The sequence below is a fragment of the Dromaius novaehollandiae genome, chromosome 23, assembly GCF_036370855.1.
Source record: "Dromaius novaehollandiae isolate bDroNov1 chromosome 23, bDroNov1.hap1, whole genome shotgun sequence".
Taxonomy (NCBI): domain Eukaryota; kingdom Metazoa; phylum Chordata; class Aves; order Casuariiformes; family Dromaiidae; genus Dromaius; species Dromaius novaehollandiae.
Window position 1 is genome coordinate 6458101 of NC_088120.1, and position 14438 is coordinate 6472538.

The 14438-nt window shown below is 47.8% G+C and overlaps 1 protein-coding gene and 1 long non-coding RNA gene across 6 annotated transcripts in view; one reads left to right on the forward strand and one right to left on the reverse strand.

The window, feature by feature from the left end:
* On the reverse strand, positions 1–2174 carry LOC135330678 (uncharacterized). The gene is made up of 2 exons (XR_010392661.1): positions 1819–2174; positions 1–434 (listed from the first exon to the last, which is right to left on the reverse strand). It is a non-coding gene; the product is annotated as an uncharacterized LOC135330678 (long non-coding RNA).
* The window catches only part of LOC112981187 (lethal(3)malignant brain tumor-like protein 4), a 49806-nt gene continuing 37335 nt past the window's right edge, over positions 1968–14438 (forward strand). The window contains exons 1-2 of one of the 5 annotated variants that reach the window (XM_064524947.1): positions 2004–2097; positions 13915–14068. In XM_064524947.1, the coding sequence (XP_064381017.1) occupies positions 13936–14068 (133 nt within the window). In that variant the 5' untranslated portion in view covers positions 2004–2097; positions 13915–13935. Of the gene's footprint in view, positions 2098–2197; positions 2282–2308; positions 3433–13914; positions 14069–14438 lie in introns of those variants that run through there. The other 4 variants (XM_026096654.2, XM_026096650.2, XM_026096653.2 and 1 more) reach the window with 4 other exon arrangements.

Consider the following 14438-nt stretch of genomic DNA (forward strand, 5'->3'; position numbering starts at 1 on the left):
TTAAAAAAATACCACCACTTCTTTTATTGTTTCAAAATTCAAATACAAATGAAAATAACATTTGCAGATAAGAAGAAAAACAAGTTTAACAGATGCAGAGAACAGGGTAAAATATTTTACATTAATAATCAATGGGGGAATTGGCAAAATACAGCAGTCTGTCTCGGTCACAATCTGTTGGATCCTGGCGGTAATATCTACTTAAATCTCTGTTCTCTAAATCTCCATTTCAGACATTAACATGCCTTAATATTCTAAGTAAATCCCCAACTTTGTTCACCCTACGACACACTTTAACTCCGAAGGAGAAGCGTTTAGCTGAGCAGAAAGGGTGGGCGAGGGCTGCTCCCGGCCGCCTTTCCTTGCAGATAAATCAGTCCGCAGCACCTGCCTGCTCTTTCCTCTTCTCAAGTGGCCGAAAGAGGGGGAATCCTCTAAAAGAAAGACTCATTCCTCCCTCTCTGATGCCCTCCTCAGCCGCGCAGCCCCCCGTGCCCGTATCCCTTCTCCCCCAGATCCCGTTCCTGCAGAAGGGCTGGATTTTGCCCGTTTTCTGTGACTCCTTCTCACTACCTTTGGGTACCGCTGATCCCGGTCCCTCCCGGATGCCCGCTGCCCACCTCCTGCCCCTCAGGGATGCTGCGGGTCCCCTCTGTCCCGCGACCCCTCTCCACCCGGTCACGCTCCTCCTGGCCGCGTCCTCGGCACCGCAACCCGTGCCCGGCCTGGTGCCAGCCCTGCCGCCGCCTGCACCCCCGCTATGGGGCCCAGCGCCCCAGACCGAGGCACCATCAATTGTGGGTGCCAGTCCATCCCCGTGCCCCAGCCCCCCAGCACCGTATCCCAGTGCTCAGGCCCCCCAGTACCACATCCCCATCCCAGTGCCCAGACCCAGTGCCCCATCCCATCCCAGTACTCCAGCCCTACCCCAGCCCAGTGCCCAGGCCCAGTACCCATCCCGCCCCAGCCCAGTGCCCAGTTCCCCACCCCAGTTCCCCATCCCCACCCCAGTTTCCCATCCCAGTACCTCATTCTCTCCCCAGTTCCCCACCCCATTACCCCATCCTCACCCCAGTTCCCCACCCCAGTACCCCATCCCCACCCCAGTACCTCACCCTCTCCCCAGTTCCCCACCCCAGTTCCCCAGCCCCACCCCAGTTCCCCACCCCAGTGCCTCATCCTCTCCCCAGTTCCCCACCCCAGTTCCCCATCCCCACCCCAGTTTCCCATCCCAGTACCTCATTCTCTCCCCAGTTCCCCACCCCATTACCCCATCCTCACCCCAGTTCCCCACCCCAGTACCCCATCCCCACCCCAGTACCTCACCCTCTCCCCAGTTCCCCACCCCAGTTCCCCAGCCCCACCCCAGTTCCCCACCCCAGTGCCTCATCCTCTCCCCAGTTCCCCACCCCAGTTCCCCATCCCCACCCCAGTTTCCCATCCCAGTACCTCATTCTCTCCCCAGTTCCCCACCCCATTACCCCATCCTCACCCCAGTTCCCCACCCCAGTACCCCATCCCCACCCCATTACCCCATCCTCACCCCAGTTCCCCAGCCCCACCCCAGTTCCCCTCTGTTCCCCACCCCAGTTCCCCACCCCATTACCCCATCCCCACCCCAGCTCCCCAGCCCCACCCCAGTTCCCCTCTGTTCCCCACCCCAGTTCCCCACCCCATTACCCCATCCCCACCCCAGCTCCCCAGCCCCACCCCAGTTCCCCATCCCAGTACCTCATCCTCTCCCCAGTTCCCCACCCCATTACCCCATCCTCACCCCAGTTCCCCTCCGTTCCCCACCCCAGTTCCCCATCCCAGTACCTCATCCTCTCCCCAGTTCCCCAGGCCGCGCCCAGGCCCCAGCTCCCCAGCCCCCTCCCACCGCCGAGGCCTCGGCTCCCCGGCGCGGCCCTGCCCGGCCTCCCCCGGGCCCGGCGCGGCGCGGCCCCGCCCTGCCCCCCGCCGAGCCGCCGCCGAGGCCGCGAGCGGGGCCGGGGCCGGAGCGGGGCGGCCGCGCATGCGCCCTGGCCGCCCGCGGGGCCGCTGGGGGAGCAAAGTGTTGCCGGAGTTGCGGAGAGAAGCGCCGGGGCGGCGGCGGCGGTGAGTGGCGGCGGCGGAGCAGCGCGGGGCGGGGGGCCGCGCGCCGCCATCTTGTGGGGGGCTGCGGGGCGGAGCGGCGGCCGCGCCGGGCCCAGGCGGGGGCAGCGGCGGCCGCCCAGGCCCCGGGAGCCGCGGCCGGCGCCGCGCGGGGCTCGGCCCTGGCGGCTGCCGGCGCGAAAAGCGGGTGATTTTGTGGAAAAAGCGGGTGATTTTGTTTAAAACCCGGGTTGTTTCCAGCGGAGCGGGGCAGAGCCGCCGCGGAAACTCCGCGGGGGTGTGGAAAGTTGCGCGGCGGCGGCTCGGCCGCGCCCCGGGCTCTCCCGGAGCAAATTGTGCGGAGGGAAAACCGGAGCTGATAACGGCGAGGTTGCGCGGCGGGGAGGAGGCCGGTGCCGGGGAAACTTGGGACTTCGGGAATACCGATCCGCGCCCGGAGAAGGATCAGCGCGGGACAGCCTCGATGTTTGGTGCTCCCGAGAATGGGATTAGGGCGGTTTATGTTGACGTTTGGCGCTGGAAGGAATTGGATTAGGCTTTTTTAATGCGAAAACATTTACTGTGATTTATTCAAATACTGCCTGGATAAGTTTAAAGGAAAAAAAAACCCTTACATTGGTCTGTAGTTGGGATTAAGGGATAAAGAGCTCTGATCTCTTGTGCCACACTGCATAAGGCGTCTCGGGTACGTGTCTTTATATAGCGTGGCAGAAGTATAAAGGAGAAAAAAACGGTGCTCGATGCTGCAAACTCCTCTTACGTGAGGTATTTGTAAGCTCTCCTGAGCGTCACTCTCTCGCTCCTTCGCTTTTCCTTGTTTTAGCTCGATTATACCTTCTTTTTTAGGGTGGGACAGTCTTCTCGGTGATCTCAGTGAGCATTTCTAGTTGGCATTGTAAGATACGTAATAATAATTAGTAATAATAGTAATAATAGTTAGTATATAGTCCCCAAGGTGACTTGCTGGATTGTAGTCTTATAAAATAATTACCGATGCAGTTAAAGCAGAGGATACGCTTGTCCTCTGCGATCCAGTTTTGGCCTAAAATTGGCTGTACGTTGCTCTGCGTGTAATCCCGTTAAGCCTGAATGCGTGTGGAATAGCTCGTGATTCATCCTGAGCGTGGACGCGCAAACCGAGCTCCGCGTTTGAGTCGCCTGAGGGAAGCCCAGGACAAACACCAGGCCGGTTGCATGGAGCAACTTGTCGCGCCGTTCTCGTGGCCGTCACAAGTGAGCCGCAGTGGGATGAGCCGATCCCTGACCGACCGGCTTCTCCTGACCTACGGCTGCATCTCCTTTACCTCAACCACGCTGTTTGTCAGGCCCTGCTCATCGGTACGTTTTAACGCCGCTTCTTTATTTCCTGGGATTTTAGGGTGATGGTAGGGGAGTTGGTCTTTGGGCAGATTACTTAAAGTTAGCATCTAGGATTTATTTACAACAGTGTCTACAATTTTACTCCCAGTGCTTGGCTTGAAAAGTTGTTTCTTCTGCAGGAGGAGAAGGGCTAGCTCTCCTTCGCGCCTCTCTTCTGTCTTCGTGCGGAGCTTTAAGTCTAAACGCTTTAGGTATGATGGGACTAACAAATGAATTTGGGGCTAAATCCTTAGTGTAATCCCCTTGTCCTCTTCCACGTGAGCAGTGGTGTTTTTGGAGACATGGACAGCGCAGCAGACAGCAGGCCTGACCCCAGGAGACGAGTAATAAAAGCACATTTACGCAGGGTGGTGATGAAGACGGTGGCTCCACGTAGGGCATCCTGAGCACGTTCGTGTCCGCTCTCCCGCGTGAGACCGTGCCTAGCCCCTGCGCAGGAGGTGATGGAAAGGGTTTCGGGGGGGGCCTAAGTTCCCTTACTAGAATTGCGACATTTGACTAACCGGAAAACTTAGTTAAATTGGGTCAAAACCAAACCGAAGCATAACAGCATTTATTTTAGACCCTCCAGCAATGTGTCTTCGTGTTGGCTGCTGTCCTGAGGAGATAGAAGAAGGTAGCGTTGGGGGCTGAAGAATCAGATCGGAGACTGGGTGAAAAATGGCCAAACATGTACTCGCCAGTGAACGATGGCTACCAGAAACAAAACTTTGATGCTTGGGATCAATTAGCAGTAGAAGCAAAGAGAAATCATACCAAACTCAGTCTTTCCTAATTAGTAGCACTGACTGCTCTGTGGGTGAGCGATATTGCAGATACGCTTCTCTCTTCTTGCAGAAAGACACTGGAAATGGTTTGATGGGGAGAGACTGGTAAATCCCTGTGTTGAGCATCCTTTTGAGTCGAAAGGACGCAATGGCTACGTTATTGGCAGATCTCTTGTATCTTCCGTCCAGACTGCGTGTTCATTATTGCAGAAGCTGTGCCGCCATCAGGATGGTTAGATTTGTCATTCAAGTTGAATTCCTTCTCTTTCAAAGTTTAGTTTCTAAATTTGGCAGATTCCTTTCTGGAGGAGAGTTCAATTTATCAGCAAAATACTTTACCTCCTTAGAATGCATGCTTTGTTTTTAGGTTTAGCATCTTGTGGCTCGTCTTGCATGTTTTCTATCTGTTTTTGATTGAATCGGGGTAAATGGAATAAAAGCAAGGTATATCAAAGCAAAGAGAGGTAGAAGCTGTACTCATGAAGCATATAGGACTTGATAATACTATTTATGCTTTAGCTTTTAAACAAAACAAAGTGCTTACGCTCTGTCGTATTTAGCACAAGGAAGTCATGGGATGCTTAATTGTTTCCGTTTTTTTTGTTGGTGTTGGTCCTATTTTTTTTCCATACATACAGCTATTTGAAGGAAGTTTGGGATATTTTTACATGGCCATCTGTGCCAGGTTTTAGTTTAATTCTTTCATTCTTCAGTAATGCTATATCTGCAAATAGCACTTCTATTGCATACTAGTACAAAGCCATTTAGAAAACAACTACCAGAAAAAAATTGTTTTGCAATTTTTGTTGCACAATGTACGTGGAGTATGGGCACTCTGGCTGGTGCTGCCTATTGACTTCAACATCAAATGCATGTGAATGACAAGCCTCCACTTGTTTGTACTTTTTTTTAAGATTATTATGTCAATTCTCTGCACTTTTATTATGTCAATTCTCTGCACTTTTTTTTTCTTTTGAAATACTTGAGCTAAACATGAATTATTCAGTCTGGAGCAATTGCTGTTGATGTCTGTATAGTACATTTAAGAACTGTTTTGGAGTAGTTAGTGATAGTTCTGGAGGTTGATAGTAATCTCCTTAACATCAATCATTTGGAGTTTAGCTAACCAACCTTAATTACGTATTCCCCAAAAGAAGCATGAGGTGAATATTCAGAAAAGTGTAATGTGATAAAGCAGCTTCAGAACAGAAGCAAATGAAAACTAGCACAGAGCTTTGGCATCCCTTGAAGATTTCTGCTTGGGAGTCTATGTGCAATAGTTTCAGACATCAAAAATGTTTAAGAACTACAAAGCGTTATGGGTAGTGGCATGGTCCTCTTAGTTGTTTTCATTAACTACTTTAAGAGCATGTTTCATTGCAAAACTCCTTCTTTGTATCTTAGTTAAACTTAAGTGATGTGACTAAATTTTTAGTTGTCCATTTAAAGAATTGCTTTTCCCCCCAGCACTGCAATTTTTATGTCACCAAATTGACTTTATTTTAAATCACAAATCTTACAGCTTGCTTACAGGTCATTAACTTTTGAGTGAAAACATTTCTGATTAAGGGTGATAGGAAGTAGTTGTACCTTGCATCTGCCGTTGCAGAAAAAAGGTCAGATTTGGAAATGTCTGAAGTTGTCGCCTCTCAATAAGGAATATTTGGGGTCTTTTTTTCAGAAGTTCTTATGAATGTGACACATATTCAGGTGTATATTTTCTTTGTGGCATTGAGTGCAATTCATTAGGAGATGTTGTTATTTGAGGGAATCACAACCAAGACTGGTTCAGTAAAGAGCGGGGTTAGTAGTGACATGGTCACAGACACCTCTCTAGGCCTCCGGGCAGAGCAGGTATGAAGTCTGCACTGTGCTGTGGCTGTGGCTGAGTGGGTGACTTCCTTCTCCAGGACTGCCGGCTTTTCCAAGAGCAATAAAATATTGCCGGAGCCCTTAAATTAGGGCACGGGAATGAAGCGGAGAGGAGATGAGGAGCTAGGGAAATGAGGCTCAACAGTGAATGATTTTAATGAAAGCCATCAAAAGCACAGTGTTAACTTCATTTTTTTCCTCACTTTCAATAAATGAAGAGAAAGCATGAATTCTGTGGATGTGAAAGTATGTTTTGTGCCTTCTTTTGTTTCCCTCCCTTTCTGTTGGCAATAGACTGAAATAGTCTTCAGCATAGACTGAATGCCTCCTTCAGCTGCAGCAACAGAAAGAACAGGGAAAAGACTGCTTTCCTGCTTGCTTCCAGTTGTCACATGAACTTAAAGGTAGCAAAGTGAGTATGATTGTACATGGAGGAAGCTTAACCAAAGCTTGAACACATGTGCGTGTGTATTCTTGATGCAACTGTTTCAAGAAACCAAGAGACAGCTGCTGTGCTGGTTTGGACTTAGCACTAGGATCGACTTTTAGGTATAGAGTGAGCTCACAGTATTGCTGTCTGGTCTTATAAATTGATTAAAATCGCATAGCCTTGGTACCTGTTTATCCATCTCCCAGTGCCATAGCATATGAGCATCCTCCATACATTAATGAGTAGTTACAGTGACCTTGGAAGGTCCATGTTGTACAAATGAACACTGCAAACTCGGGAAAACCAAAGCAATTTATCTTTAGAGTTCCCATGGCAGAGCTAAGACAAAACACCTGTGTTTCTTCTCAGTTCTTGCCTTGTGCTGTAAGCCCAGGGCTTCTCTCTCCTCTCCTAGACCATCCTTTTCCCCTAGTCTTCTACAGTAACGTTGCTGTTCTTTTCTAGTGATAATTTTTCTCTCCTTTCCTGAGAACCAAAAAATAGTGGGAAATGCAGTTTCTCTTGAAACATTGGTTCAGTTCCATTGCAGGCCGTGAACTTTCGCTTCGGTCTCGGACTAGACTCCTGAGGTTCCTGGAGGTGAGGCGGGTTTTCTTGGTCGTGGGATTAGTTCAGACTTGCATAACATTACTTGCCTGAGGTGAGAATTGTTTGCGATGGGTAAGTAAAATATCATTAGTCATGATCACAGTGAAGGACAGGCAAATGATTTTTTGAGTATGTTTGAACTGGTGAATTTTCCAAGCAGTTTGAGACCAGATTAGTTGTGCCCTATGAGAGATCTGGATTACAGGTGTTTTGTTTAACGTGTTTGTTAGATACCTGAACCAAGTCTCACATGAAGCTTGAGGATAGATGCAGCTTTGAATTCCAGCTTTTTCTTCGTGCATGTGTATTACACTAAATGAAGTGACCAGCTTTCCTAGTTTCCCATTCTGTTTTGGGGAAGAAAGGAGATTTATACATCAGCTATTCCCAGAACAGCGCAGAGTCAGGTGGTTTTCTCAATGCCAGTTTTTTTTGAATGGGGTTTTGTCTCCTCTTACATAGAGGCTTAGCCAGAAGGGCTGATAACTTCACGTTGTTGTTGCTCAATTTAAAATTTTGGGGTTTATTTTGCCATTGCATTTCTCGACTTTTACACTGGTATAAAGACCCTGAAATCCTCATGTCGCTGGAAATCAAGTTAGTAGCATGCAAAATGGAATTTCTGTTGAAATGATTTTCTTCCCATTAGGTCTGATTAGCATATAGAAAAATATAGTGAACCTTAATCAACCCATTTAGCCTTAATGCTTTTGTTTGCTTGCACGAGTTTTGCCTTTTTTCAGCTAAGGCAAAATGGATGTTAAAAGCCAAACTAGGTTTCCTACAGTAATTGTGAAATAGTTTTCCAAGGCTACATGGTGGTTCAGTGGCTGCAACAAGGTCAAAACCTGAGTATTTCTGATTTCTTCTTTCTATGGACTATCCCCTGTTTCTAGAGATAATGCACAGAGGTCTGGGTGGTAGCGGATTAATTATGAACCGTTATCGCTGCAAACATGTTAGTCACTTATCATTTTACAAATCAGAATCTGCAACTTGGGGGCCCAATGTCTCATCTTAGTTTTGCTATATCTTCTTTTACACTGATGCTTCTGAGTCTTAAAACGTTAAAGATGAAGAGCAATCACAAATGGGGACAAATGGGAAACATTTGGGCCTGACTTCAGCTTTCCAAAAGGTTTCAGGTTAGGTTTTGCTGTCTTTTTAATAGCATAGTTTGCTTCCCTTTATTGGGCTATCTTGGTTTTATTGTAGATTGTACTGATAGGGAGCATTATAAAAGAAGTAATTTCTTTATTACATTTTTCTAGGGTTTGTAATAGATTTGTAAAACAGAGACAAAAAAGGCTCTCTATTTTATTGGGTCTTCTCTGGTTAGTATAATATTATTTTGTTAGGCTTTTTGACAGTTTTTCTGGTCCAGTTTCAAATAAATTCTTAGCTTAACTACTTCAGAGTCCTGTCCGAATATCTTCAAAACCCCTTTAGCCAGAGGGAGCTCTGCGAGTAGGCTTGATGCTCGAGCTTCTTTATTTTTAAAGCCTAAATTCAAAAAATAACAGCTCAGAAGTGATATTTGCTTATTTTTGTGGGAACTGGCGTCAAAACAGAGGCTATAAATTTGGGAGCTGGCATTAAAACACAGACTATAAATACGTTCCCGTATGGTGAGCCTTTCTCGCTTTGCGTAGGGCTTGTTGAGTCCAATTCAAAGAATAACCCCATGGACGGGTGGCCGCAGTTGTGATGTCGCGGTCGCCGTGGGTCTCCGTTGCGTACGTAACTATGGACACCGGCTTCCGATCTCTGGAATCGCTGTTAGTTCAGCGGGAGCTGAGCTGGCGCCCGCAGCTTGACCGCTGCTCCGGTTAGCCGATTCCCGTTTTCGACCTTATTCGGACTTGTCCGTGCGTGGCTGATCTTCACAGTCGCACGGGATTGTAAGTAGATGGATTTTTACACTTGGGGAGGGAAAAAAAAGAGAAGCAAGAGTGCTTCCTGCAGGGACGAGGCTGTGATACCCCAAGATACTTGCTGGTACAGTCTGTGGAGTCCTGTCTTGCTACTGAGCTAATTAAGATAACCATAATGAGCTTGTGATGCTCGAATTGGAGCTGCAGGGGCACTCGGACACCATGACTTGTCCTACCACAGATCTGTGGTTTTGCCTTTGACTGCAGTTAACTTGCACTCTCAACCTGTGGATGATTCAACATGTCAAAGACTTGGCAGTGAGGTTTCCCCTGCCCTACTCCAAGCACCCAGCAGTTGAAAACCTACCTGTGGCTATGTCACGGGAACGTGCTTTCTGATGTCAAAGAAGACAACCTGAGAGAGGCAGGTCAGGTAAAATCATCTTGGATGATGCCAGCTCTTGCCATTGAGTAGAGCTCAGAGTGACTACGTCCAACTTGGGTGACCAAGCGGGTGAGAAGACCCTCATCCTTGAGCAGATTTGACCCTTTTCCAAAGGAACGCAATTAGACTTAATTGTCGATTGGACTGTGCTTTTTCAAAATTGAGTGTTTGCTTGCCCTGGAAAAATTAATAGAGCTGCCAGTTCAAGGGAAGGTTATGATTTTTTTTATTTCTTTTTTTAGCAAGCAGCTACATTTGTAAGCTGAAAATATTCCGGTTACATTTAAAGGACAATAACATACAGTTAATTTATGATCAGCAGTTGTTTGGTGTCTACCGCAATAATAGTTGAGTAATTGGGTACCAGGGGTCCCTATAGCAGCGTGGCTCTTAGTCGATGGCTCTAATGGAGGCCATTAGTTCATTTGCTGTGACAAGGCAGCAGTGGGTCGAGCTTAAGTGTTTTAAGAGCTTTATAGCATTTCAAGCATAGCGCCTAAGCATTGTAGCAGCATGGAGGGGTCTGGCAACAGTTGTTACCTGCTGCTGCTCTTCACTGTAACAAGTTTGAACAACTTGGATACTGTATTTAAGTCTGTGCATGCCCCTGTGTACTGTGATCTTGTAATTATCAATTGATACTAGTGAGATCCAGAGCAAAGATCCTGTTGAATACAGAGAGCCCAGGATCTTCACTGTGAACTCAAATGGGCATTAACATCATGCGGACCAAGCAACTGTTGCATCTTATTTACCTTTTTGTGCTCAAACTGCATATATGCTTAACACTCTTAACGTTTTATTAAGTGTCTTGGGCAAAATGCAAGTTTGACGTTTTTTCCCATCTTCTGAAACAAATATCGCTCTAAAAAGCCTTCATGAAATGTAAGCAACATTTTATCCTGTGCCTCTGTTTGTTTTTGTCTTCAAACCCTAGTTTTCTTTCTTAAAATTAAATAAAGAGCCTAAAGTCTAGGCAGAAAGATGGAAGAGAGCGTCTCGGAGAGCACCGCCCCCGCTCCGACGGCAGGCTTCGATATAATGAGTGCCTTGGAGTGGAGCGACGGCATTGGTACCTTGCCTGGTAGCAACATAAAAGTAAGAAACCGAGGAAGGCGCTGCACGAGTGGCCACCGTGCCTCTGACAGCACACTGCCACCCTACGTCTGCAAATACTCTCTAGTTGTATGGAAAAAACTTGATTTAAACACCCGGGTTGGAGTTCCCAAGGAAGTGGTGACACTTTAGTAACGTTTCTGAAAGCCTGGTGATGTTCTTCTCCCCCCCCCCCACCTTATTTTTTCCTCAACTGATTTAGAACCCCTGAAGGTGGGCGGTTACTCTTTAAAAAAAATTCTTTTCCACCGTATAGACATTTAGGGCCTGATCTTCCTAATTCTCAGTCGTGTCAATACAGCTTTCTCAGGCTGGAAATCCCATTAAGTTCAGCCCAGCATGAGAAACACGTTTTCTCGTGAGTGAATGTTTGCAGGGTTGGGCCTTCAGGTTCTTTCCACGTTAGCGGTTATTTTTGCAGCTTTTGAGGGCTGTTTGTATCTAGCTCACGTATTCACGACGGGGACTTGAAGACGGCTCGTATGTAAATGGGAGCCAAGATCTGATGGCAACAAGTGGGGTCTGCTGTGGTGGGGGGGAGCATCGGTTGACCGTTTCCCAGATTCCCTTCCACTGCTGTTTTGGTTTGATTGATGGTTGAGAGTGAATACGTAACATTGTCCTCGAGACTCTGCAAGTCCTGAATCTTTAAGGGAGGGGGGAAAAATCAATTTCAAGCGAAATAAATCGGAGCTGAAGGGACGTGAGAGCACTGAAAAATCAGATTGTTGGTATCACATCAGGCACTCAAAATCAGGGACCCCCCCCCCATTTCCTGAAAACACTGAGTCTTTCCCCCTTCTCCCCTCTTCTCTTCCCCTCTGTGTAAAAAAAAAAGTCTGCTCTGGGGGCTGTCAGACCTGGCTTAGTCTATGGGGAAAATGCTTGTCCATAAACATCAGGAGAACATGGGTAACTTGTATGCTTGGAGTATTTGGAAATCAGTGGTTTACACTCATAAAACTGGCTCAGAATTGGGTCCACTGACTTTCTGGGAGATCACCTGGATGAATATTTTGTATCGGCCTGACTTTTGCCCTGTACCTATGCTTGAAGCCGTTACACTTTGCTTCCTAAAAGAAGCTGGGCAGTGATTCACCACAGGTTTCTTCTTAAACAGCAGCACTGGTCCTTTACAGACACAGCGTCACGTCTATCGATTCCTCGTAACAGTAGGGTCAACAAAGCACCGTGTTATTAGACTGAAAGACACCAAATAATGCTATATTATTTTATATTAGATTATCAAGTATTAAGAGCATTGAATACTGCAGTTAGTGAGTGTGGTAAAATGTTTAGGTGGAAGATAACAGCTAGCTGTGCTGGCCTCGCGTCCCTGGCGCAGAGCAGTCCCCGTCTCTGAGCGCGAGGAGCCCCGGAGATCCCAGCCCACTATGCTGCTTTTTTTGGGAAAGCTATAGGTTTCTTCTCTAAACTAGTCCGTCTCCTACACACAGCTTGGTCCCACCTAGAATTAGCATCTCTTTCAAATGCGTTATTTCTGTTCTTGCTGAAATAAAAATGATGCTCTGTTACTTTTGAGCTCCAAAGGAAGAAGCAAGCTTTTTGGACAGAAGTCCAGCATCTTTGAAGCTTTAAGTACAGGCTTCAGCTCAAAAAGAGAGGGGAGGGGGGAGAACATTTGGGGTAAGACTTTGGTATGGAGCCAATGCTGAGAGCAGGCAGTGTGCAGAAGAGCGGCAACGAGCCCTGTCTCAGAGGTGCAGCAGATGCTTTTAAATTGAGTTTACCAGGTTTGAGCAAAGAGCGTGCAGCTGAGAAAAGATCTCAAACTAACAAACTGCTGTGAATAAAAGCTTTGGAGCGGAGCTTGCAAATGCGAGCCGCCGTTGACTTCTCTCTTTCATTCCGGGGTCGGTAGCTCTATATTGCAGCCGGTAAAGAAGATCAAGGAAGCAACGACTCTTTAGAGCTGTTTGCTCATCGGAATGGTGTTTTTTGGTGCACGTGGGCACTGCTAAGAGATGCACATTGATGCTATTTGGCAGACTTTAATACTATTTTATTGGGACCAGTGAAGTGTTCCTTCGCAATGCAAGAATTTAAGCTGAAAGTTGCCACATATCATTTGGTTTTCTGTAATTACCCCACAGTGCGACTGCTTCCCTGTGTGTCTAGAGGGGTTTTCTTGCTCAGCATCCAAGTTTACCCTTGGGCTGTAGTAGGGTAGATGGTGCGTTTGCAGGACCGGTTAGCAAGCGCTGCGTCAGGGCAGAGGAGCTGCGTGCTAACAAAATCTCCGTGCATGATCCTGCCTCGGGTAGGGCAGGGTCAGCCCATAAGCTGGCAGATGGTTTCCTACCTGTGTGCAAGGCAGAGGGTCGGCAACAAGTCAAAACTTGGGGTGTCAGGATTGAGAGCTGCTGCTTCTCTTGGACACCATGACTGCTGGCCGTGCTGGGCCTGTGCTGCCTGCAGCACCTTCACCGTGACTTTAGGTGTATTTCTAGGTTGTTCTGGGCTGTAGGTTTGGACTTGAGAGTCTCTCATCTGTCCTTGGGCCAGGGCCCCCGCTGCGGTGTTCACCGAACTGTAAGTGATACTGCGCAGGGAGCAGAAGTGAGGCTAGTTATTGCTCGGCGTCTACAGCTCTGCAGCAGTTTTGCCTCTGCGTCTTCCCACGTTCTTCTGCCCTTGTCCCCTCCTGGGGTGTTCGCTTCCCAAGGGGCCGGCAAGGGGCATTGAGGAAAGGTTGGTAACTGCTTGGCCTCTGAAACCCCAGCTGCAGGTGCTTGCGGCATTTGTGCGCTTCGAACTGTCGCTGCGCTTGCAGGTCTTTAAAGCTTGGCCAGCACCAGGGAGGACTTAATGGGCAAAGTTTCCAAAAAACTACAGTTACTGGAACATGGCTTTTGTGTCACCAGCTGGGTGTTTCCTCCTTGCCCTAAGTCTCTAGGGAAGTTGCTGTATCTGATAGCTATAATCAATGTAATCGCGTTTTGGTGGGTGAGTGTGGATGACCCTCAGAAAAGCAATTTAACCAAGCCTCTGTTGCGAGGGTGCATGTTCTGCTGTGTCTCTGCATAGCCAGAGGCCTGGGATATATAAGGGGAACGCATCTGAAGCAGGCAGAATAAACATCACTTTCCTTCTTTGACAACAAAATGCATCATTGGGTTTTTTAGGTCCATTTCTTGCATTTTGAAGGAGGGCTGTTTTGGGGGATGTGGGGTTTTTTATGCTTTTGTGTGTGCAGCCATTTCTTTGTCCCATACCTACTTGTTCCTCAAGGAATCCTCTTCCCTCCCCCCCTTTCTAGCCAGTTTACTGCTGCTTATTTGCCTGCTTTTTTTCTATTGCCTGCAGTTCTGTGTAAATGAGTTTGGGATGCTAGAGATCATTACCGAAGCCGAAGCAGAAGCCATAAAAACTCTTTCGGCCTTAGCAGCAAATGCCAGCCTAGCCAGCCTCGCTCCTGCTGCTGTCGACGCTCCCGCTGCCTCTGGCACTGGTCCGAAAGGTGAGCTCTTTGCTGCAGAACAGAATATACGGTTTCTGAAAAAGCGTCCAGAGGCAGGTCTAAGCAAAATGTTTCTTTCAGTAGCACAGTGCTCCCTGGCACAGGCTCTGTGGTGAGTCACTGTCCATTTCAAATATTTTAGAAGTATTTAGGGAGACCATAATTATCACAGAGTCATAACAGTACCTGGCTCAGGCGTTGTGCTCTGCTTTGCGGAAGGTAAGTGCAATAATATAAACTCTCTGAGTTAGATGTTTGGGTTTAGTCAAGCACCCCTCTCACGCTGAGTGTTTTAACTTGCATACGGGGGGTCTCCTTAGCTGGTGACATGGGGAAGTTGGAGCCTGTTCTTTCTGGAGTAGTGCATCAG